General features: G+C 36.8%; 1 protein-coding gene across 1 annotated transcript in view; it reads left to right on the forward strand.

Moving 5' to 3' along the window:
- The window catches only part of LRP5 (LDL receptor related protein 5), a 175,104-nt gene extending 151,125 nt beyond the window's left edge, over positions 1-23,979 (forward strand). Inside the window, 8 exon segments of the mRNA XM_070765886.1 lie at positions 720-929; positions 5,251-5,376; positions 9,138-9,374; positions 11,588-11,716; positions 13,690-13,923; positions 15,155-15,294; positions 16,818-16,915; positions 18,190-23,979. Coding sequence (XP_070621987.1) covers positions 720-929; positions 5,251-5,376; positions 9,138-9,374; positions 11,588-11,716; positions 13,690-13,923; positions 15,155-15,294; positions 16,818-16,915; positions 18,190-18,451 — 1,436 coding nt within the window. The 3' untranslated portion in view covers positions 18,452-23,979.
- Positions 23,980-24,491: the final 512 nt, after the last annotated feature.

Genomic DNA, 24,491 nt, shown 5'->3' on the forward strand with positions numbered 1-24,491 from the left:
TGAGATGTTGATGTCCATGGGAAACAGCATGTTGCAATGGGGCTTTATGCTCTGTTCGTGTTGCAAGATCTGCTGTAACTTTTCAGTAAAATAAATCGTTGCAGTTTATATATTAGGAAACAAAAAAGTGACTGAAATTACCTTTTTTGTTCAAAGTGAGCTGAGGAGCCAGTCAAATAAGGCATATAATACTGAAAATTGACTTATTTAGCCTTTCACTTGTCAAATGGGAAGAATTTTATTTCATATGCAGTTTTAAATGAACTAATTCGTTTCTCTAGCTTAATATAAGTTAGAATACAATAGTCATTTTAGTAACTGTTATTATTCACTTTTATTTTGAATGTGATTACTAAGAAAAAATGCTCATAAAATATTTCTCTTATGAAACATGGCATATAATTTCACCTGAAAACCATTTCTATAGAAAAAAACTACATAACCTGAATATATTTTCTCTTTCTAGTTTAGACAAAATGGTCGTACTTATTTTCTCATTGGTCCTTTAATGAGGTGTCGCAATCTATTTGATATTCACTTCACTCTTGTAAGAGCTGTCTTGAGTGTAGAACATTTACAAAAATCAAGATGCTAATTTTTGTCAAGCCAAGCATTTATTAGCTGTAATAATTTTTAAAAATCATTATTACTTTTTTTTTAAACCTTCCTTTAAAAAAGAAATAAAGTCTGTATTGACAAAAGTTATCTTATACTTTCAGGAGCTAATCGGGTCACATTACAAGATTCCAACATTCTCCAGCCAATGGGTTTGACTGTTCTAGGAAATCATCTCTACTGGATTGATCGGCAGCAGCAGATGATAGAAAGAGTAGAGAAAACCAATGGATACAAAAGGACCAGAATACAAGGTCGAATTGCTCACTTAACTGGTATACATGCCATTGAAGATATTGATATGGAGGAATTCTGTAAGTTTATTATAATAATAAATTCTTAATGTTCTCCAATGTTGCATTAACATTTTTTATTCTTAGCTTGCTGCTCAAATTCATGAGTCAGTTAATAGGAATTAACTCTTAAAGAACAATTTTTATTTGAGTTTATTCTAAAAAGGTTTGGCATTGAATAGTCTGAGATCTAGGATCAAATGGGAATTTGACCTTTGAAAAGCTTAATCCAAATCTAGAGCCTTATCATTATACCACATTGCTCACTTCATGTATCTTGCAATAAAACAAACCCATATTCATTGTGAGTCAAACAATATATTTCATCCGGCTGAGGCATTCCAATTCACTGTTTTTCAAAATTGAGTAGAAATCAAGAAATAGTCTGTTGGAAAAACAAATGGACTTCCATAATATCAAATGTTAGTAAATGCAATTCCTTTGTTTTACACTTCTTGATTTGGTAAGGATCGCTGCACATAAAATAAAATAATTTGTATCAATTTTATGGCTGAGTAACAAAGCTGAAAATTTATTCCAGAACATTCTCTTTTTCTTTTTAATTAGAATCAACTGAATGGTAATTCCAAGACTGATTTTTGGTTTTGGAAATGAGGAATAGGAATAATAGGAAGTGAGTACTTGAGTATGATCCAGCTTTAAAAGAGATACAACCATCACTTTCCTTCCTCATTGACTTATTTTTGTTTATTAGGATTAGATTATCTACCTATTTTTAAAAAGTTTCATATAACACAAAATTAGCAAAACTATATAGATATGGTTTTCTTTATCAAAAAGACAGAGAAGAAATAAGTCACAAGAAATGCTTGTCTCATAATTGAAATAACTCAAAAGATTTCAACAGATTGCTCAGCAGTCTTCATTCTTGCCCTTGAATCTGTCCTAATTAATCACTGTCATAAAGCAGTTTAAATGCTTTATAAATGTTGTTTAAATGTTGTTTGCCATTGTTTTTATAATAGATTTTTATAAGCTACCATGAACCTACATGAGTCACCCACATATAAATCCAGTAAATAAATATATACAGCTTTCAGTTGTACCTTGGGTACAAAAAGTCTGCATGTTTTGCTGCTTGTGATATAGCCAAACAGCAGACATACATATTTAATTGTTAGTGATACAATTAAAATTGCACTGATGATCCTGTAGATTTCAATCTCCAAAGTGGCAACAATGGGACCCATGTCCGGACCATGTGAAATAATATTCAATTTTTTTTATTTTCCTTTCCAGTTTCAGGGTAATGCATCCAGTGCTTACTATAGATTCTCTCAGGGCTTCCGTTTACCACGAACAGAATATTATATTATAGTAACCTTTTTAGGAAGGAAATAAATTGACTTAGAAGCTTGGCTGCTTCCTGAAAAGTCTCTACTGTCAAAACGTCAGAGTTATCAATGGCAACAGGGCTACATAGTTCAAATATACATATATACTCAATTTACTGTTCTCTTTCAGGATAAGCAACATTATGCAAAACAAGGAAAAGAGTGAGAAGTAGTGTACAATAAAAATTAAAGGCAGGAAGAAAAGAAATCTTACTAGATCTAGTTACACAGCGGTGAGCACTTACATGCGGAAATTTAAATTATTTTTTCCAACAAACAGTTACTGTGAACATCCTGAATGATGTCCTTGCCACAGAGTTAATTAATATCTTCTAAGTTTATAAGTGTAAGGGATTAAAATGGGCAGGCCTCTTAAAACATATAAACCTTGATTTGAGTGAAGTTCATCTTAAATGACATTCATTTTTCCTCATGTATTTTCTGTTGACTGAGATCTAGTGGGATGTTCAAGTACTTTTTAAATTAAAGTTAAACTAAAATTAGAAACCTTTTACTGTGGTTCTGAAGCCACAAACACACCAACCTTAGCTAAGGGTTCTCTAAATTTGGAGATGTTTTCAGAATGAATTCATGCTTCATCCACAGAAAAAATACATTTAGCAAGAAATCTGCTTTTTGAGTGAATGAAGATAGTATTCACAAAAGGATTGGTTTTCAGAATAGCTTAAGAATAGAAGGACTTTTTTTGTTCTCACTCAGCAGAACGTTTCTCTAGAAATCATCTTGTTAATTTTTTAAAAGAGATTTTTAAAAAACACACCCTGCTCGCTTCAACCTTCCTAAGCACTTTCCATCACTGCTCAGTAAGCCCCAAATACTACAAAACTCCACTAACAAGCCATCATCAGCCCTGGGAGAAAATGCTCTGATTTTGTAGGACAGACTTGTTTTTTTGTTTGCTTTTGGTATTTGGTAGTCACTTGTCATGATATGAAATCTCCCTACATGTGTGGGCTACTGTTTCTAAAAGAAATTGTCTGTTAGATGGTAAAACTGATTTCTCATTCCTTTCTTCCTTGTATATTGCCAACAATCATTATCTTACAACAGGTATCACAAAAGGAAATTAATCCTGTGTCTTTTAATGATCAAGTTTTTATAAGAGGCTGTGCACAATTTCCCAGAAGTAAGAAAAATGGGTATTGAGTGCCCAAGCACATAAACATTCTGTTCCCCCCAAAATAAGTAATCCCCTGATAATAAGCCCAATTTGGCTTTTGAGTGCATGGCAATAAGGCCAAGCGCTTATTTCAGGGTTCCAAAAAATATAAGACAGGAGAAACATTGTGTGTTTTTTCTTACTTCTAGGAAATTGCATATATGTACTATATACATATACATACATACATACATACATACATACATACATACATACATACATACATACAATGCATTCTTCATGAAAGGAGACAGGTAGCCTATGTATCAATTAAATAAATTAAATTTAGGTCTTAAATAACTACTCTTTCACGCATAGTAGAAACATTTACTTATTACCATTTGTAAAGTGTATAGAATACATTTATTATATACAGGCAGAAAACAATGTCCTCCCTGTTTCCCATGTCTGCATGCCATAATTCAAAAAGAAAAGGAGGACAGAGAAAACCAATAAGTTTTTAAAGTTATTGCTAATTACCAGTTTCAGTGGAAACAGGTAGTTTAGAGAGGGGAGGGTGTGAAGCTAATTTTAAGTGAATGCCTCAGCTAAGCTACAGTAAGGATGTGCAGTTCTTCCTTTGTTTCAGTGAGATGGAGTCTGCTTTGTTGCTAAAAATGAAACAAGGGCACAACTGACCAATATTTTAAAAGTGTTGATTGAGAGTGCCTCTAATCTCTAAAGCAGTGGGGGGGGGGGTTGGGGGGATTCCCTCTTCTTCCCTCTTCTTCCCTCTTCTTCCCTCTTCTTCCCTCTTCTTCCCTCTACCATGCATTATTATTATTATTATTATTATTATTATTATTATTATTATTATTTATTAGATTTGTATGCCACCCCTCTCTGCAGACTCGGGGCAGCTCACAACAGTGATTAAAAAAACAATATATATTGACAAATCTAATAATTTATAATCTAAAATAGCAATTGTACATTTAAAAAATATAAAAATAAGGAACCCCAATATAAAAACATACATACAGTCATATCATGCACTAAAACTACATAGGCAGGGGGAGATGTCTCAGTTCCCCCACGCTTGACGACAGAGGTGGGTTTTCAGAAGTTTACGAAAGGTAAGGAGGGTAGGGGCAGTTCTAATCTCTGGAGGGAGCTGATTCCAGAGGGTCGGAGCCGCCACAGAGAAGGCTCTTCCCCTGGGTCCCGCCAGACGACATTGTTTAGTCAACGGGACCCGGAGAAGGCCGACTCTGTGGGACCTGACCGGTCGCTGGGATTCGTGCGGCAGAAGGTGGACTCGCAGGTATCCTGGTCCGGTGCCATGAAGGGTTTAAAACTTTGATATAGAAAATTGGTGCAATAATAAAGTGTCTGTAAAGAAACTGTGAATTTACAAACTATCACAGGTAGTCCTCGATTTACAACCACAATGGAGCACAAAATGTCTGTTGTTAAGTAAGGCATTTGTTAAGTGACTTTTGCCCCATTGTACGGCCTTTCTTGCCACTTTCTTTCACCTGTTTGTTAAGTGTTAATCTGGTTTTCTCAGTGACTTTGCTTGTCAGAAGGTCTCAGAAGGCGATCACATGACCTGGGACCCCGCAAAGGTCATAAATATGAATCAGTTGTCAAGCGTCTGAATTTTGATCCCATGATTACAGGGATGCTGCAAAAGTGGTAACTTTGAAAAATGGTCACATTTTCAGTGCTGTTGTAACCTTGAACAGGTCATTAAATAAGAATGGTTGTAAGTCGAGCACTGCCTGTGCTTAAGTGGTAATAGATTTAGGAATTTTCCCCCTAATTCTATAAACAACTGCTGTCCTCCTTTTTTCTCTGCATGAAGCAAACCACCCGTGTTCCCGAGATAATGGGAAATGTTCACACCTCTGTATAGCAAAAGGAGATGGGACTCCAAGGTGTTCCTGCCCTGTTCATTTGGTACTTCTGCAGGATCTCTTAACATGTGGAGGTAAGTAGCCTTAAGCAAAAGCTTTCCTTTCGGGAAAGATTGTTAAGCATTCAAGCTTCGCAAGTCAGATGTATTTGTCCTTGATGGGGTCTAGAAGAGTTTTCCTCAGCTTCTGCTCCCTAGATGTAATAGACCAGTGTTTTTCAACCAGTGTGCCATGGCACACTAGTGTGCCATGAGACATGGTCAGGTGTGCCGTGGGGAAATTAAACATGAGTCCCCAAACTATGGCCCGCGTGCCGGATATAGCCCGCGAAGGCCATTTATCCGGTCCGCCCCCCACAATCCCTCCAGCTATCAGCGACAGGGAGAGTAGAGGCACAGGGAACGCTCACTGACCAATCACCTTCTAGGATTCATCCCGACCACTAGCAATGAACCAATAGCAGGCTGCCTGTCATCCACACCCAGGAAGGTCCCCACTTGGGCTGCCGCGCACTTGGGTGGCCGCGGCGAGTAATTGAAGCTGCTACTCCTCCCCAGGGTCCTGAATTCTAATCCTGGTTAGGACTGAAGGTAAAATGTTGCCACCACTAGATGACGCCTCCTATAGGTATAATATGTACTATATTAGAGTGTCATTTTGTGTCATTTTGGTTGGTGGTGTGCCCCAGAATTTTGTAAATGTAAAAAACGTGCCGTGGCTCAAAAAAGATTGAAAATCACTGTAATAGACAATGGGAGAAGTTTTTTTGAGTTAAACTCAAGAGAGATCTGCAGGGCCCCATTTTGTCGGAAGCCTTCAGGTTGCTTGAGCTTGACCAATTCATGCACTCAATCACTTGCCATTGGCAGACAGTATTTGCACCCAAATAAGGTTATGACAGCAACTTCAATTCAGCAGGTAAATCTGACGACCAATTTTACATATTTAGTAATCTTTCTGTAATTGTGACAGTATATTAACAAAACCTGTATAATATTTTTACTGTAGTGGGGAGGGAGAGTTGTTAAAATCATAGTGACTCTAGTATATACTAACAAGAATGGTGGAAGATCTTAAGCATAAAACGTATCAGGAAAAACTTAATGAACTCAATCTGTATAGTCTGGAGGACAGAAGGAAAAGGGTGAACATGATCGAAACATTTCAATATGTCAAAGGGCTAAATAAGTTTCAGGAGGGAAGTGTTTTTAATAGGAAAGTGAACACGAGAACAAGGGGACACAATCTGAAGTTAGTTGGGGGAAAGATCAAAAGCAATATGAGAAAATATTATTTTACTGAAAGAGTAGTAGATGCTTGGAACAAACTTCCAGCAGACGTGGTTGGTAAATCCACATTAACTGAATTTAAACATGCCTGGGATAAACATATATCCATCCTAAGAATAAAATACAGGAAATAGTATAAGGGCAAACTAGATGGATCATGAGGTCTTTTTCTGCCGTCAGTCTTCTATGTCTATGTTTCTAAAGCACAGTGCATTTTACTGTTTTCATAACAATGGTTGTACCCACCCATGATGTGATTCTTTATTCATGATCATGAGGAAATACTATAAGAAAATCTCACCATAGTGATGTCTAATTGAAAATTGTTTCTTAGGATATGTATTTCAGTGAACTAGATTAGAAAGTCAATGGAAAAGGGTAACAGCAAAGGGCATTTTTTAATTTGTTTCCCCTTAAAACAATCCAAAACAGAATGCATCCAGACATGGATATTAGATTGTCTGCTGAGCAGCAGAACCTCTATTTTGTCTGGATTGAGCCCCAGTTTTTTAATTCCATATTGAATCACTGCTCAGAATCACTCAATGAGTTGTTAACTAGAGATGGGTTTTATTAACCAAGTGATCCAGGAGTGGGTTCCCACTTACATTGCTCCCTGTTCTCATTGCTATGTTTTGCTATGGTGCTATATTTTTAGCTAAGAGTTTCCCCTATTTCATTGTATGTGTACTGTCCAAATTTGTCCATTTTATTCCAATATATATCCTTTGTTTGCTTTTATGGAAGAAAACATGTTTCAAAATATTTATAGCTATATTTTCTGTGACAATAAACATTCGCTCTCATAAGGAAGGGTTTTTTTCCCTTCTTTGCAGCTTAAAGTTTCCCTTCTCAAGTTTATTTTGAAAATACTTCTTTCTTTTAAATGACACATTTGCTGTACTGTGAGCTCTCCAGGGATCTCTTATAAACAGTTTCTGTCTCGCAACCACAACATGCTCTGTGGTATTGGAGTTTTACATCTATTCTGTGGAGAAAAAAGTCAGTTTATTGGCTCATATTTATGAGAGATTCCTCATGACAAATGCACTCTTCTTATTGCATTCTGATTCTTACATTTACATACCATTCCTAATAGAGTAATTTTATACCTTTTATATCTTTATATTGTCTCTTCTTCTAGCTTCTAGCATCCTAATTTGAAATCTTCAGTATCTCAGATTTGTCAACCATCACAAATATACTTGTATATTCTCTCTGCAGTCACTCTATTCGGGGGCCAAAGTACTGAGCCTGATATTTTATGGTGGACAAAAAACCTATAAAGATGCCAAAAATGTAGGGGTGGGTGGGAATTCATTGTGAGTTTTTTTAAAGAATCATGAGCCAAGTGACTCACTGCATTCAATAAACCAGTTAATCCTTGTGTACAAGTGTAATTCTTCATGGGGGGGGGGAGCATTGTCTCAGATCTGGTTTACCTATTATGGATTTTCAACTGAAGCCTTAAAAATCAAGGGATCTAAGAGGGCCTTATAAGAGATCAAACAACGTCCTGGATTTAGGCATATTAGAAGTACAAGAGCAGACATTCTCACCATTGTGATACCAGTCTTTGGAAAAGAACTTTTTTCAAGAGATGTAGAAGGGAAGTAGCATAAACTCTTTCAAAATCTCTTGTGTGGAGAATGTAGCTCAAATCAGTATTACACGTTTCACTCAGTTGTCCGTTGTATTATTCAAGGTGTTCTGAATTAATACCACCCCTCTTTGAAAGTGGTGAAATTAAATTATTCTAGATGTCATATGGATTTTTTTTTTAATTAGTTAATAAATCCTTTTTAAAAAGCATAAAATGTTCTTCAGTTATGATTGTTTTAAGGAAACGTTAGGTATGAATAAGATCTTTTTATTCATATTAGAAATCAGTGAACTAGATAGATTAATGTCAGTTAATTGTAATTTGTTCTATAAGAATTTTGTTCTATCAAAAAACATTTGATTATTATTATCAACTGGCTTTTTTCAAACGTGTTTTTTGCAAGTAGCTGTCACATGCATTTTAACTTTGAGTGGCAAACTTCTTCATGAAAGGCAGATTTCAATACAGGAAAAGCTAGTTTACATTTTAATTATGTAAATTCAGCTCTTAGTTATAATTCCATTTATTGCAGTTATTGAATTACAGCATTAATTACTTAATTGTAATTTAGACTTGATGTATGGTATATGTGAAACTTATTTGTAGGCGTTGAACTTGCTCCTTTTGGAACTAGTTTTTTAGATTAAATTTCAGGATGAAATTTGTTGTCTCTTTGAGACTGACAACATTTCCAAACATAGCCTCCAAATAATATATTGCAGATTTTCAATACATTCATGGGGTTCTGCATATTTTATGTATTTTGCAAAGATGGTGAAGTTGCCTTGTCTGGGCAGAGTGATTGTTCAGGCTGATTGAAATAAATGTCATAATGTAACAGGATCTAGTATGAGGGCCTTACAAAGATAAAAAATACATTCTTTGTTGAAAATTATTTAATATTTTGAAGAGTTTCATGCAGTTCTTAAAACATTTCTTTCAGAACCACCAACCTGTTCCCCAGATCAGTTCACATGTGCAACTGGGGAGATTGATTGCATTCCCATGGCATGGCGTTGTGATGGCTTTTCAGAATGTGACGATCAAAGTGATGAAGAAAACTGTCCCATCTGCTCAGCAACCCAGTTTCAATGTGAGAAGGGACAGTGCATCGAGGCACATTTGAGATGCAATGGAGAATTTGACTGCCAAGATAAATCTGATGAATCTTATTGTGAAAGTAAGAGCTGTATACTTTTTTCTTATGATAGACGCATGCACATTGTTAGATTCAGCAATGAGGGAAGAAAATGGAACTATACGTACAGTGTTCCCTCGATTTTCGCGGGTTCGAACTTCACAAAAAGTCTATACCACGGTTTTTCAAAAGTATTAATTAAAAAATACTTTGCGGGGTTTTTCCCTATACCACGGGTTTTCCTGCCCAATGACGTCATATGTCATTGCCAAACTTTCATCTGCCTTTAATAAATATTTTTAAAAATAAACTTTAATAAATAAACATGGTGAGTAATAATCTAAATAGTTGCTAAGGGAATGGGAAATTGCAATTCAGGGGTTTAAAGTGTTAAGGGAAGGCTTGTGATACTGTTCATAGCCAAAAATAGTGTATTTCCTTCCGCATCTCTACTTCGCGGAAATTCAACTTTCGCAGGCGGTCTCGGAACGCATCCCCCGCAAAAATCGAGGGAACACTGTATACGTATACGCCTATAGATCTCAGACTTGTCAAACAGGAGAGGTGGTAGATTGCTGACCCAATGCTTGGAAGCTGTCAGGGCCTGTATGTGAAGGGACAGTCTTAAAATGACACCCCCCAAGACAGATTAAGCTTTGAATTTCACGGTCAGATGATATTCGCTGTGAATAAAGTTGCACTTTCTTATTCACAGACGGTTTACAACTTGGGGGCTGGCAGCTTGTGACCAAGAAGGCTTTTGTTTAATTATATCTCATGCTTCAGTTGAAGTCTTTATTGTGAGGCCCTGCTCACAGTCACTACGTAGGGCTACCTTCCAAGCATTTGGAAGCTATAAGTGATACCAAATGCAGAGTCCTACACAGTGATGGATACATCCCAATATTGGATGGCTTGACTGTTTTAGGACTTGTTGGCATCTGGATGCAATTCCAAGATTCTGGTCCTCATTTTTAAGGCCCTACATGATTCAAGATCAGATTATCTTGAGGTCCTATCTTTTTCCACATTCATCTGATGCCCGCTAAGATCAAACAAGGGTTGGTTCTACAGATCCTGTCCTGGATAGAAATGCTAGTGGACAAGAACTCAGAAGCCAGGATTTTCTATCAGATCCTCTAGATCAGTGTTTCCCAACCTTGGCAACTTGAAGATATCTGGACTTCAACTCCCAGAATTCCCCAGCCAGCATTTGCTGGCTGGGGAATTCTGGAAATTGAAGTCCAAATGTCTTCAAGTTGCCAAGGTTGGGAAACACTGATCTAGATTTTGGCATGCCTTCCTTATGGATATCTTCTCTTTCCCCCATGATTTTCAGGAGAGCAATTATGATTGTATTGTTTTCTTTTTCCCCCACAAGTGCAGGCATAGAATTTGGATTGTCTTGTACATTTTCCCCAATGTATAATCTTGATCATTTGCTTTATGGCGAATGGTTAATAAATCAAACGGGTTTTTTGCTGTTGTTACAGAGATTTCTTGTTCAGTGATATTATTTTATTTATTTTATTTTATTTATTAGATTTGTATGCCGCCCCTCTCCGTAGACTCGGGGCGGCTCACAACAGCAATAGAACAATTCATAACAAATCTAATAATTTAAAAACATTTTTAAAAACCCCATTATTAATCAGATATTAGCCATCCAGATATTAGCCATCCAGAGCCTTCCAGAAAAAGCAGCATATAAATAAGGCAAACGTAACAAACAAATTAATTAATCAAAAGCAACTGCCTATAGGAATAATTCATTATTGAGTTTTATTTTTATATTCTTGGTAAATAAAACACCTATTCCCAAAGTAGAATAAAACATTTTCCTTATGCACTCTTAAATGATGCCAGGCCATCCTTGTCACATTCCTCATAGCCTTCTATTTCTCCCCCCACCCTCTACATTTTTAAAATTGTGTTCTTAAGCCACATATGGGTTGTCCCTCCCTGTTTTAAGAGATGGAGAGTAAACTCTACATTGACATTATGATAGTTCATCCTCCCATATCTTCAATGCTTAACAGAAGACTCGGAGTTGTTTGCATTTTTGTTTTCTGCCAGATGCTTGATTTCAAGAGGACTGAGCACAATGTTTATTTATGGTTCTTGGAGGCTTATAAAACAACTGCTGTCTTGAAGAAAGTGATGTGTTTATTATTTAGTTTAGGTTTGGTTGATTTATCTTGACAGTATTAAAAATTGTTTGGTGATTGTCTCCCGTCCCACCCACCCCCTCACAGCTATTTGTCTCCAGAATCACTTTCAGTGTGCCAATGGCCAGTGTATTCTCAAAAAACAGCAGTGTGACTCCTTTCCAGACTGCATTGATGGTTCTGATGAACTTTTCTGTGATAAGGCACTTTTTACCGGTAAGTTGGTATTGTAAAAGGCCTCCTATTGCTAATTATCTTTAAACAAAATTTGTGTTGGGCTAACATTCTCAGAAGTCCCGCCAACTTAGCCAACAGCTAGGAAATTCTGAAGCTTTTCAGCCCAACACAACTGGAAGCTATCAGTTTGTAAAGGCGACTTTGGATCCAGGGATCACTGCTTAGTCTGTGAGTCTGGAAAAGCAAATACAGTTATTTACTATTGCCAAGGCTTAATACTTCTGTCCTTGAAAAGGAGTACTCTTCAATGGTGCTTTGCAGTTTTCAGAAAGCTTGTCATTTTTCTTTCTTCAGATGTAGCCAAATCCACATCCTGTGAAAAAACAACTATGTAAAAATAAGCTATTATCAAAAGGCCAAAGCAGATGCAATTCCGTCTTGTCCCCCTGGAACTTTGGTGGCTGTTCAAATTGGCCTTAATCCCTGCGTTGTTTATGCTAACCATAAATTCCATTTTCTGACTGTAGTTGGTTTGATAATAATTCTGTATTTTCAGCCCTAGGACCTCTGTATGTTTTGGGGTTGAGGGGGAAAATACAGAGATTGCAGCCCTCTGATAACCTCCAGAATGTTGTAAAATGAATTGAACTGGCTATTTTCCATTATAATGATTGCCATTGATAACCATGTTGCAATAGAGATAATCTTATACAGAAAAGAGCCAGAAGGGTCCTTGTAATAAAATGCTATAGATTGCAAACTAGTCTACTCTTCCCCCAATTTGGTACCTTCTAAATGCAGTGGATTATAAATCCCATCATCCCATGGTCAAGAAAGAAGACCAAAAATAATTTGGACAGTGTATTCTTTGGACCAACTTAATAAGGGAAAACCACAAGTTGCCATGAGCCAGCCACCAACAAATCCTCCTAATGGAATTTGCATATGGATAAAACGAAGTAAATGAAGTTATGAAGAGAACATGTATGAAATATTGGTTCTATTTGAATGTTCCTTTCAATACATTAAATCTTGAGGCCTCCTAGGTGATGTTAGATTGATTTCCAGGTTTGAGAAGTCCTTATCAATGTGTTATATAGTTGGGTTATAGTCAGAGGTGACACTTATCGAACTCTGCTAGGTGACAAAGTTTACTAAAAGCAGACATTGTGAGAGTGGGAAGGTGTCACTCTCAAACCAGGAAAGGTGATATAATTGAGGATTTCTTCCTTTGCACAGTGTCTCAGTGCAAAGGTATATATATGTGTGTCTTACCAGTAAGTTTACTGAAACTTCATTTACTGTGATTGATGATAAAAGGAAGGCAACATCTGGTTTACTATACTAGGCAGCTGATACGAGGTGGCAGGAGAAAAGTCACTTTATGCAGAAGGTGGAGATGGAAACAAACTTTTAGTATTTACTTCCACAAACTTTAATACAAACATTATTTCTAATAGGCTCTTGTTCTTCGTACTCTCATTATTTGCTGATCCTTCTCAACAAATGCTACCCTTTTGGCACTACACACATTGTTAAAACTTCTTTTGATGTTAATAATTTAAAATTAGTTGCTTTAGCCACTTGTACAGAAAAATAAGCACCCAAGGTGATTGCAGAACCTTTGCACATAGGGGATGACCCAAAGTCATCTAATTTTGGAAGTACCAATCTGCACACAATTTGCAGTAGTTGGCTATTGATAGATATAAACTTTGGGGACAAACTGGAAACTTGGAATTGTTCCAACAGTATTACATTCTATAGGGGAGAACCTTTTCAGGCAGAATTTACAACATCAAAGATGACAACTGAACTCCCCTACTGGTAGCTCACATAGGTGAAAAATTACTTAGAATGTAAATCCCACCAGCCATGTCTGGGTTATGCTGTTAGTACCTGGGAGCCAGGGCCAAAAAGGCCCTCTACTATTTTTATACTAACAATTGTAAGGCTGTTGAAAAGGAGGAGATAAGAGTTCTAATTTCTTTTATTTTTTATTGGTTTTACAGAAAAAATCAAATCCTCTAATGATTCTGGACCCCACAGTAATGCTATTGGTCCTGTGATTGGAATTATTCTTACCCTTTTTGTCATGGGAGGCATGTATTTTGTTTGCCAGCGTGTGGTTTGCCAACGTTACGCTGGGCCTAACGGACCTTTTCCACATGAGTACGTCAGCGGAACCCCTCATGTCCCCTTGAATTTCATTGCTCCGGGGAGTTCTCAGCACGGGACCTTTACAGGTAATAGTAACAGTGCCTCTAGAACTTCTTATAAGATTTTATTTTGGTTTTTGGTTTTTTTTATACTTTGCCACGTGCTAAACAACTGGCTGTGGTTATCTTCATTATATTGTTCCTGCTGTTGAATCTCAGGCCAAACTGCTATTTTAGAATCTTCGAAAATAGAATGAAAGGCAATATTTTGAAGTGGATTCTTGCTTCCTTTGGAATGCCAGCACTCAGAATTTGAGATCTTTTATTATTCTTTTAGTTCAGTGTTTCTCAACCTTGGCCGCTGGAAGATGTGTGGACTTCAACTCCCAGAATTCCCCAGCCAGCTCTGCGGCCAAGGTTGAGAAACACTGCTTTAGTCATAATCCTCTGCATGAGTAGTGTGCTTTGAATAGGATTGTTTGTAGATACGATGCAAAACTGTATGTGTTACAGGATATGTTTCTGTAACATTCTGTGGCCTGCACTGGCTGCCAATCGGTTTCCAGTCACAATTCAAAGTGTTGGTAATGACCTTTAAAGCCCTACATGGCATTGGACCAGAATACATCCGGAACCGCCTTCCACTGCACGAATCCCAGCGGCCGATAAGGTCCCACAGAGTTGGCCTTCTCCGGGTCCCATCGACCAAACAATGTTGTTTGGCTGGCCCCAGGGGAAGAGCCTTCTCTGTGGCGGCCCCAGCCCTCTGGAATCAACTCCCCCCAGAGATTAGAACGGCCCCCACCCTCCTCATCTTTCGCAAATTACTCAAGACCCACCTTTATCGCCAGGCATGGGGAAACTGAGACAGCCTCCCCCAGGCTTTTATATTTTATGTTTGGTATGTATGTGTTGTATGGTTTTAAATTGTTGGGGTTTTAGATATGTTTATTTTAATATTAGATTTGTTTCACTCTTATATTGTTTCTATTGCTGTTGTGAGCCGCCCCGAGTCTTCGTAGAGGGGCGGCATACAAATCTAATTAATAATAATAATAATAATAATAATAATAATAATAATAATAATAATATGTACTGCTTGTGCAGAGATTTTTAAAAATTCTAATATTTAAGAAAATGTTCAAGTTTGTGTAGGAAGGATTTCCTTCATTTGAAAATTTAAAAGGATTGCAGTTTTCAAAGCCTTGTGATAAAACCAAGATTCTGCATATAGACATCTTTTACCATCTTTGGGTAAATTTCAGTGAGTATATAACTGAATGAGTACTGTATATTCTAATTTCTTCTATCCACATAGGCATCTCTTGTGGAAAATCCATGATTAGCTCCATGAGCCTAATGGGTGGAAGCAGTGGTGCCCCTCTTTATGACAGAAATCATGTCACTGGAGCATCCTCTAGTAGTTCATCCAGTACAAAAGCCACATTTTATCCACAGGTATGTGCTGAAAATTGTATAAGCTATGTTGCAGTTACGCTTTCAGTTCCTATCAGCTCTGCTTGAACAGCACACATGTTGAGGGAGGGGCTGCTATCATGCAAACATGAAATTTGAATCAAACTTAAATCATAAAACTTATCAGGAAAGACTTAATCTGTATAGTCTGGAGGACAAAAGGAAAAGGGGGGACATGATCGAAACATTTAAATATGTTAAAGGGTTAAATAAGGTTCAGGATGGAAATGTCTTTTATAGGAAAGTGAACACAAGAACAAGGGGCTACAATCTGAGGTTAATTGGGGGAATGATCAGAAGCAATGTCAGAAAATATTATTTTACTGAAAGAGTAGTAGATCCTTGGAACAAACTTCCAGCAGACGTGGTTGGTAAATCCACAGTAACTGAATTTAAACATGCCTGGGATAAACATATATCCATCCTAAGATAAAATACAGGAAATAGTACAAGGGCAGACTAGATGGACCATGAGGTCTTTTTCTGCCGTCAATCTTCTATGTTTCTAAAGTTAGATTGGGCTCAATGATCTCAGTTTCTTCTCAGTCAGCTATGACATACCAATACTGATGGGAACTGGAGAACGGTTCTCAATTTCTCACATATACCCAACTTGAACATTTATATTTAAGAAAGTGCACCTTTGATGGCACCCCTATAAAAGACAACGGTAACATTGTGGGGTGTTGCTGCCCCTGCTTATCCTGGAGTTCAAAGTTATTTGATGGAAATAAATTATTATAAAATGTACGCTGATTCCTTAATGGAATAATTAGCAGAACATTTATTTATTTCTGTAACTCTAAACGGTGGCACATTAATAGAATGGTCCCGTCGTTTTAGAAAAACATCCGTGTTTGAAACAGATTCTCATAGCATGTTGCAAAAAAGAGGTAGGAACACACTTCCACATTTGGTGGCGATGTAAGGAAGCAAAAAAAAATTTGGACCCAAATTCAGACATGGATGGAAGAAATATTGGATTATAAACTTGAAATAAAACGAGAAATGTACTTATTAGGAATAATTAGAGGCAAACATAGTAAAGAAAATTATTATTTAATAAATCATATACTTACAGCTGCAAGATTAGCATTTGCATAAGTATGGAAGCAAGAAAAGACCCCAAACGAAGAAATGGTGATTAAAAAAATATTAGACTGCGCCAAATTTAGTAAGCTAACATATGAGATACAAAGCCAACAAAATAAGTACTATTACAGAGTGTGGGAGAAATTATACAACTGGGTGGAAATTAAGAAAAATGTACAGTAAATAGATTTGTAAACGATAAATTTTGTATACATATAAATTGTAAATGTTTAATGTTGTTTGTATGATGTTTAAATGTTTGTATGTTAAATAAAATCGTTATTTAAAAAAAAGATTATTATCCAAAAGAAAACACAGAAGTCTCCCTTGTCCTCAGGCATCTCAGTTGATTTCATTGATAGAAATAGCTCCCATTGGACATTGTTAAACTATTTCATGTTACATTCACACAGATTCTGAATCCACCACCTTCACCAGCTACAGATCGCTCCCTCTATAACACAGAAATGTTTTATTCTTCAAACATTCCATCAACAACAAGATCTTACAGGTAATGGCTTTCAAAATCATTTGGCACATTCTTTTAAACACTCTTTAGTTTTTAAATATCTGCTTCTTACTTTGCTTTATGTAACAGCTTTAGGTAAAGAATACTTTCTTTTTCTAAGAAAACTGCTCCAGTTGTCAGCTTTGTACAGTTTGGTTGGGGGAATCTTCAGACTGGCTTCGTGATTCGATGTAATATGGACATGCATTTTTAGACTGCTCAGAAAAACGTGGGCATCAAGGATCCCGGTATAAGGAATCCTTGGTGCTCTCTCTGCTTGGTTGTTCCATTACTCATGCTACGTAACATCATCAGTTTATACTCTATAATCAGGGAAGAATTCCCATTCCCACAGCTACTGGTGCGCTGTCCGTGCGGATTTGCTTTTGCCTGCATCCGCGTGCATTCCAGTGTGGTTTTGCTTCTTTGCATGCGCACGCACTGGGACACATACGGATGCGCACAGGAGAAGTGAAGCTGCATGTGCAGCGCAACTTTCGCTAACAGTGTTGCATCTTTATCCATACCGGTAGCAACCCGCTACTGTCTATAACAGTAATATAACATATCTGCTGGCACACGAGCCTTTGCCAATCTCAGTTCCAACGTGCATGATTTCTGGCTCGCATAGAGGCTCTGGGAGTGCGTTTTGGCTTCCAGAGAGCCTCCAGGGGGATGGGGGAGGGCGTTTTTACCCTCCCCTGGCTCCAGGAAATGATTTGGACCCGGGGAGGTCCTGAAATACGAGCCTACTAGGCCCACCAGAATTTGGGAAACAGCCCATTTCCGGCTTCCAGAGGGGCCTCCGGGGAGCGGGGGGAGCTGTTTTAGCCCTCCCCATGCATTGAATTATGGGAGTGGGCACTTGCGCATGCACAATGGCGTGCACGCATGCTCTTTCGGCACCCAAGGAGAAGAAGATTCGCCATCACTGATCTATAATATAATGCCCGGCCAATGTGGGTGGGGATCTTGGAGGCTCTTTGGTTGGGTTGTTTACTGTTAGCTTCTTTTGCAGTTCTTCTTGGTTGTTAGTCTGATATTAATGTTGGTGTTAATCTATGCTCATCTGGGTGTTGATTGCTGTTGGAGGTCTTTTTCTTTTTTCTTTTTGGGGTGCTGATGGTTTCTTTTGCACCATATGTAGATGTTGCCTGTGTGTCTATTGTTGGCTAATTTGCTGCAGATAAAAAACAAGTGGGAACTCTCCCACTTCTGCCCTTCCCCAGCCAGCAGAATATTTCTACAATGCTACTAATGTGTATTTTGTATTTTAGGCCTTACCTTATCAGAGGGATTGCGCCACCAACTACCCCCTGCAGCACAGATGTGTGTGACAGTGACTATACCACAAGCCGGTGGAAAGCCAACAAATACTACATCGACTTAAACTCAGACTCAGATCCTTACCCACCTCCTCCTACCCCTCGCAGCCAGTACATGTCAGCAGAGGAAAGCTGCCCACCGTCTCCAGCTACCGAGCGGAGCTACTTCCACCTCTACCCCCCTCCTCCATCTCCTTGTACAGACTCTTCATGATTTTAACAGAAGGGACTTGTCTTTTTCTGTAAATATGTTTTTAAATATGAACAAAGATTTTAAATATATATTTTATGACCTAAAAATGGGGTGGGAACTTATAAAAATGTGAATAAAAATGAATGGGCCTGGGCTGTGAAAATTGTACAGCAAAGTGATATTTATGTTGATTTTTTTTTTAATTTAATAATCCATTCTTTTGTGCCATAATTTGCCTTTGCATTGAAGTCATAACATTTAAATTGACCTCCAAAGGAGGTGAGAAGCAGAAAATAATATGCTTGGAACATTTTGAAATCATTTTTTGGTTCAATAAAGGGGAATGTGCCAAGTTATTTTTTAAGTAATATAAAAGGCAAGAAGAAATATGTGTGAATGAATGATGATGCTATTTTAAATACACACAAGGGAAATTCTTGTGTGTCTGTGTATGTCTGCATATGTGTGTGTGTCTGTGTGTATGGATTAATACTTGATCCTAGGTACTTAACCATAAAAATGGGCTTCCTATGCTTTCTTTTGTTTTATTCCATCATTCACTTTCCAAAAGAGTCAGTGTATATAAAAAGTGAACTTCTAGAACACATGTTAGATTTATTACATTATTCATCATGAACTACTTCTCCCCCAAATTGAAATAAGCACATTCAGTCCTATTGGATGCATCACACTTCTATTACGAGTCTGTCAAATTCAAGGCACTCCTTCATGTTTTATCTTTCTCTAAAGGCCCCCAACACAGCTCAAGAGATTTGGAGGTGGGATGGGGGAGGCGAGGAGGTGTGGATCGTGATTGAAATAGAAATGAAAAGTGGAAAAAAATAATGAATCAGTTTTCTGAAAGGTTTAAAAAAATGTAATCCCTCCAAGTCTCTTTTTCTCTCTCATCAGGTGAAAGTTTCTTTTAAAAAATAATCTATAAAAAATTAAAACACATGCCATTAATTAAAAACAGTTGATAAAGAGTTCATTGAATAGCCAAACTATTCATCCAAATTGACGCATTTGCATATTTATTGAATAGATGTCTACGGAGGCCTCTAGTTGTACAGAAAAAAAGCAACCTTTTCTCATTTTTGAAACACAGCATACACTGCCACCATATTTTTCACTAAGAATTCACGTTTTACCCCTCTCTAACTTTCTATATATAATATTCGAGAGAAAGAGAGAGCAGAGGAGTAAGGATCCGCATAATCAGAGACAAAATTCAGTAAAAGGTCATTTTATTTGGAACAAAACCCAGAAAGAAAGGTGCTTTTCATCATGGAAGAAAGTGAGCAACATGTCTCGCATTACTGACTCTACTTGTTCTTTGGTTTCATTGCCTCACACAGAATCCTTGACAGCTTGTAGAATTAGGAGGCTGTGATGTGAACAAATAAAGAAATATGATTGGAAAAAGAGGGAAAAGCCAAAAATTACAGTATGTTTTCACAGCTGCGTAACAGCAGGTGCAGCTGGCTTTTGACAGTCATAGAATCATTGACAAAGATGAAAATTGTTGCTTTTTTGCCTTTATAGCTGAGTTTTAGCAAGTGTTTCTGGCCAAGTATGAGGTGAGACTTCTCCAACTCCTGGCCCCTTTCTTCCTAGCTTATTAATAAGATGGAGGTTGATCTCTCTGTTATTTCTGAATATGTTCCGATCAGTCTATTACTAATTGTTTGGATATGGTGGTTTAATTCTGAGGACCTGCAATTAGGATCTTTGAGTACAAGAGAATTCTGATCACTCAAGAAACTTGTATTTTGCAATCATGCCATATTTCCAAGTTTAATATGGGAGATAAAAAAATTATTTGCTTGCAATAATATCCCTACCTGAATATTTTGGGGAGGTCAAAGTTGTTTGGGTGTTTTGCCTTTGTGTCTAGCACAAAAATAGTCCATAATAATGCATCTAGAGTGCTCAGCTCAAAAATAACATTCTGTACTAATTTTAAATCATAGTAACATACTATTTTAAAAAAACATCCTTAGTAACTCAAATTGGGTGGGAAGGTAATAAAGCCAGCATCTTCTAATTCTAGGATTCCATTTCTAGCTTTGTTACAGATAAAGCTTATATGTATGCGTGCAAACACATACACAGTTGTCGAGAGATTTGCATCTCTTAATTTGTTTTATAACTGCTTTTAACATTTTGTCTAGCATTTATAAAAAGATACCCTTTAATGCTTAACATAACATGCTTTGATTTACCATTGCCAGGTCTCTGTTGGGGGTCATTCTTTGTCAAATGGACCAGGTGAAATTGAAGCCTTATTTGAAAAGAAAGCATCACAAAACAAGATATATGATAGAAAAAAAGTGCTCTTTCTAATGAAACAAAAATGAAGATGATTGAAGATGAGAAAACAGAGCAATAGAAAAAACTTGCTCTTTCTAATGAGGATGATTGAAAGTGATGAAACAGGACTCTGTTTTCTCACCTTCAATCATCTTCATTTTTGTTTGTTAGAAAGAGCAAGTTTTTTTCTATCATATATGTTGCTTTTGTGATGGTTTCTTTTCAAATAAGGCTGCAAAAATCAGTCAAGTGGACACCTGGTCCACTTGACAAAGAATGACGCTTGTCTAAAATGCATTGCATTTTAGAATGAATTCATTCAATTGCATTGAATGAATAGTTCATTTTTTAAAAAGAAAAGTAAACAACCATGGATAATATTAACCTGCTTGCTGAAAAAAAATTGTACTGTATTCAGTGGTGAATTGGATACTTTAAGCAGCGGGGGGAAACTAATGCTACTGATGTGAACAGAGTACTATAATACTTATGGCTACAATACTGAACATTTTCATTTTGCTTGCTGTATTAATCAGGAAAATTAAATATTCTACTTTCTTGATTAATATAATTAGGAAACATCCCACCATAATTCAAACAAATTATCAGATCTGCTCAACTGGAATTCTTGTAGAATTGAGTGAAATCAGAAGTATCTTACCAAGAAATAATTGTCACATTTATATTACTTTAAATTATTTTTCTCTCTCCAATCCATAATTTTAGCCAAAATATCTGATATCAATAGTACTCTGGGTTATGATATCCATTTCTTTTTTGACTTACTGGTAGGTCTCAATGAATCATATAAAAAAACCTACACTGTGAGCTTGGTTGTTTGCTTGCAGACGATCAGAGCAAACTCAACACTTAAACTAGTAGGGATAATATTTTCTAGCCTGATAATGAATCAGAGAACACAAAGGATTTCACAGTTCAGCTCTCTTTTGTTGGAAAAAAGATACAAATCATGATTCCGTGTGGAGATTAATTCTAAATTTTACAAGCTATTTTGAAATGATACCACGCATCCTGTTGATTGTAATTTTGGCTTTCAAGAACCATTGTAGTCAGGAATCATTGGCCATGTTTTGCCAAAGAGTTAACAAATGACATCAAAGAGGGAGGGTGCTAGCAAACTGACATGCTTTGGATCTCATTTTTTAAGCCATAGTTTGCTTAACTGTGATTGAATAAACGATAGTTGCTAGGTTTATGCTAGGCCCAAACCAAATCACATTATGACTTAGCCCCATGAATATGAACCCTATATCTTTATATTCTGAATACAATATATGTAAATAACTGATTGGCTTTATTAAAATTTAAGGAGCAAGTAATTCTCGCTCAGGTCTAGCCATAGTGCAGTGTCAAAAATTAACTTCCTTATATTGGCTTGCCATTGGTTAGGGGCTGTGTGTGGCATATCACTACCCTAAAGAAATTGATTTGAATGTTTTATCACTTCAAAAGTGATCGTTAATATTGGTGAAATGTTAAGTAGCATATCTCTTCCAGACAGACTGGGTTTTACTGTGTAGAAAGATTGTATCAGATTGGATATCTAATCCCTATAGCTGATGTTTGTTTGGATCCATCTTTATAAACATTCGTTTTTAAAACCCATAATTCACTGAAAGTAGTTATTGATCTAGACCTGAGAGCGAGCGAGCTTGCTCTTAGCAATTAACACGTTAAGACAACTGAGCCTTTTTGAAAGGAAATGCTGGTGTTAACATACAATAGTATACCAAAAGTCATCCTCTGAAAAGTATTTAAAGCACCTTTAGATATGGAGCTCAGTTTCTTGGGAGGTTTCTTTTGCCAATTTTATGTGTGAATGCAGGTGGCTGGGGTATTGGATGGAAAGCAGAGTGGTGTCAAATTTTAAATTTGTAAAATAATATTTGTTGAAAATACTTTGTAAATAATGTAATTGAGCTCTTTGCAATTAAGGGAAAAACAATTGATTTTTGTTAAATGATGAATAAGAACTATTGGGCCTGGATTAAAATGGAGCAAAATTAGGTTTGCCAAGTTACAAACCTATTGGAATTCTCCTTTATTTTTGAGCCTATTGAGCTTAGCCAGAGGAAAAGTCAGCTAACCGCTTTTCAAATTTCTTCTCCCCACACCTCAGAGCCTATTATAGATCTACTTTTTGCATTGTGGGAACACATTTCACTGCTCATAAATCTTTAGGGGGCTGATTTTACAGAACACTAAGCTATAAGCTATTATTTAACAAATCACAATGGTTCGCCCACTGCAGTAAACCAAACCCAACCATTTTATGGGCTATTGCAATATGTGAACTTTCCCATAGGATCTTCTTGGTCATTGCACTAAGAATGAGGGAAGCAGAGTAACCAATTATGGAAAAGGGGAGAAGGGTGGAAGAACAGGAGAAGCAGTAGCTGGCTCATCCCAGTTTGGTGGGAACATGAAAGGGGGGAATCATTGGATGCAACCTGGCAACTTATTTTTTTTAAGTGGGTTGTGATTACTGTTAATATACATCATAACTCCGAGGGCATTCTAATTAGAAATAAATCCCAGGCTGCTTTCTGTATTGTATCTAAGTATTTTGCAGTTGCTGCTAATGTAATGTAAATGTACATGAAAATATGCAGATATTGCCAAGAATTGTTATAATAGACTCATGCTGATCTGTTTTATATTTATATTGTAAAGTGTATTCTGCAAACCTAAATATTTTAGCTTTATATTCATATACCGTTTTGTAGACACAGTTTGTCACACAGAGAAAAAGTGCCTTTGGTCTTTTTAAACAGCCTAGCATATTGACTTGGGCAGAGGATAACAAAGCCTTAAAAACAAAGCAAACTTTTACTCATTTGCTCCATATGTTAGTTTTTCATCCACCATGGTGTTGCAAATATATATTGTGTTCAACTCATTCCAAGTTAAGGCATTCACAGGATGGTGGGACTAAGCTTGTTTGTAAATGTTAATGCAATGTCACTAATTATGTGATTTTTACAGAGAGTTGTGCTTGGTTGTTTTTTGTTTTGTTTTGTTTTAGAAAATATTTCAGAGAAATCTGGGAGAGTTTTTTTACCCAGAAATTACAAAATTGGGAGCTTTAAGACACCCAATGTGCTCCTTTCCATTTCACTGTTTATATTTTATGGATGCTAAATATGCTATCGGTATAAATTTTTGTAAAATTATGTAACAAAATCTCTGTTATTAAATTAGATTAATGTACTTTCCTAAGGACTGGAATTCCATTTAATTTTTACTACAACAGTATTGGGATTTACATCATGGGCACAAGCTTTACCACTAATATTAATTGGGCAGTTGAAAATAGCCTTTTGTCATATGTCCACTATACACCAGGGTATAAAATAACAGAGTTGGAAGGGACCTTGGAGGTCTTCTAGTCCAGCCTCCTACTTAGGCAGGAAACCTTAGACCAGTTCAGACAAATGGTTATACAGCATCTTCTTAAAAACTTCCAGTGTTGGAGCATCCACACCTTCTGGAGGTAAGTTGTTCCTCTGATTAATTATTCTAACTGTCAGGAAATTTCTCCTTAATTCTAGGTTGCTTCTCTCCTTGATTAGTTTCCACCTATTGTTTCCTGTTCTACCTTCAGGTATTTGACTCCCTCTTTTTTTGTGCTAACTCTGACATATTGGAGCACTGCTATCATGTCTCCCCTAGTCCTTCTTTTCATTAAATTAGACACACTCCTTATATGCAACACCTAGAATTTTGG

The sequence above is a fragment of the Erythrolamprus reginae genome, chromosome 1, assembly GCF_031021105.1.
Source record: "Erythrolamprus reginae isolate rEryReg1 chromosome 1, rEryReg1.hap1, whole genome shotgun sequence".
In the NCBI taxonomy this organism is placed as follows: Eukaryota; Metazoa; Chordata; class Lepidosauria; order Squamata; family Dipsadidae; genus Erythrolamprus; species Erythrolamprus reginae.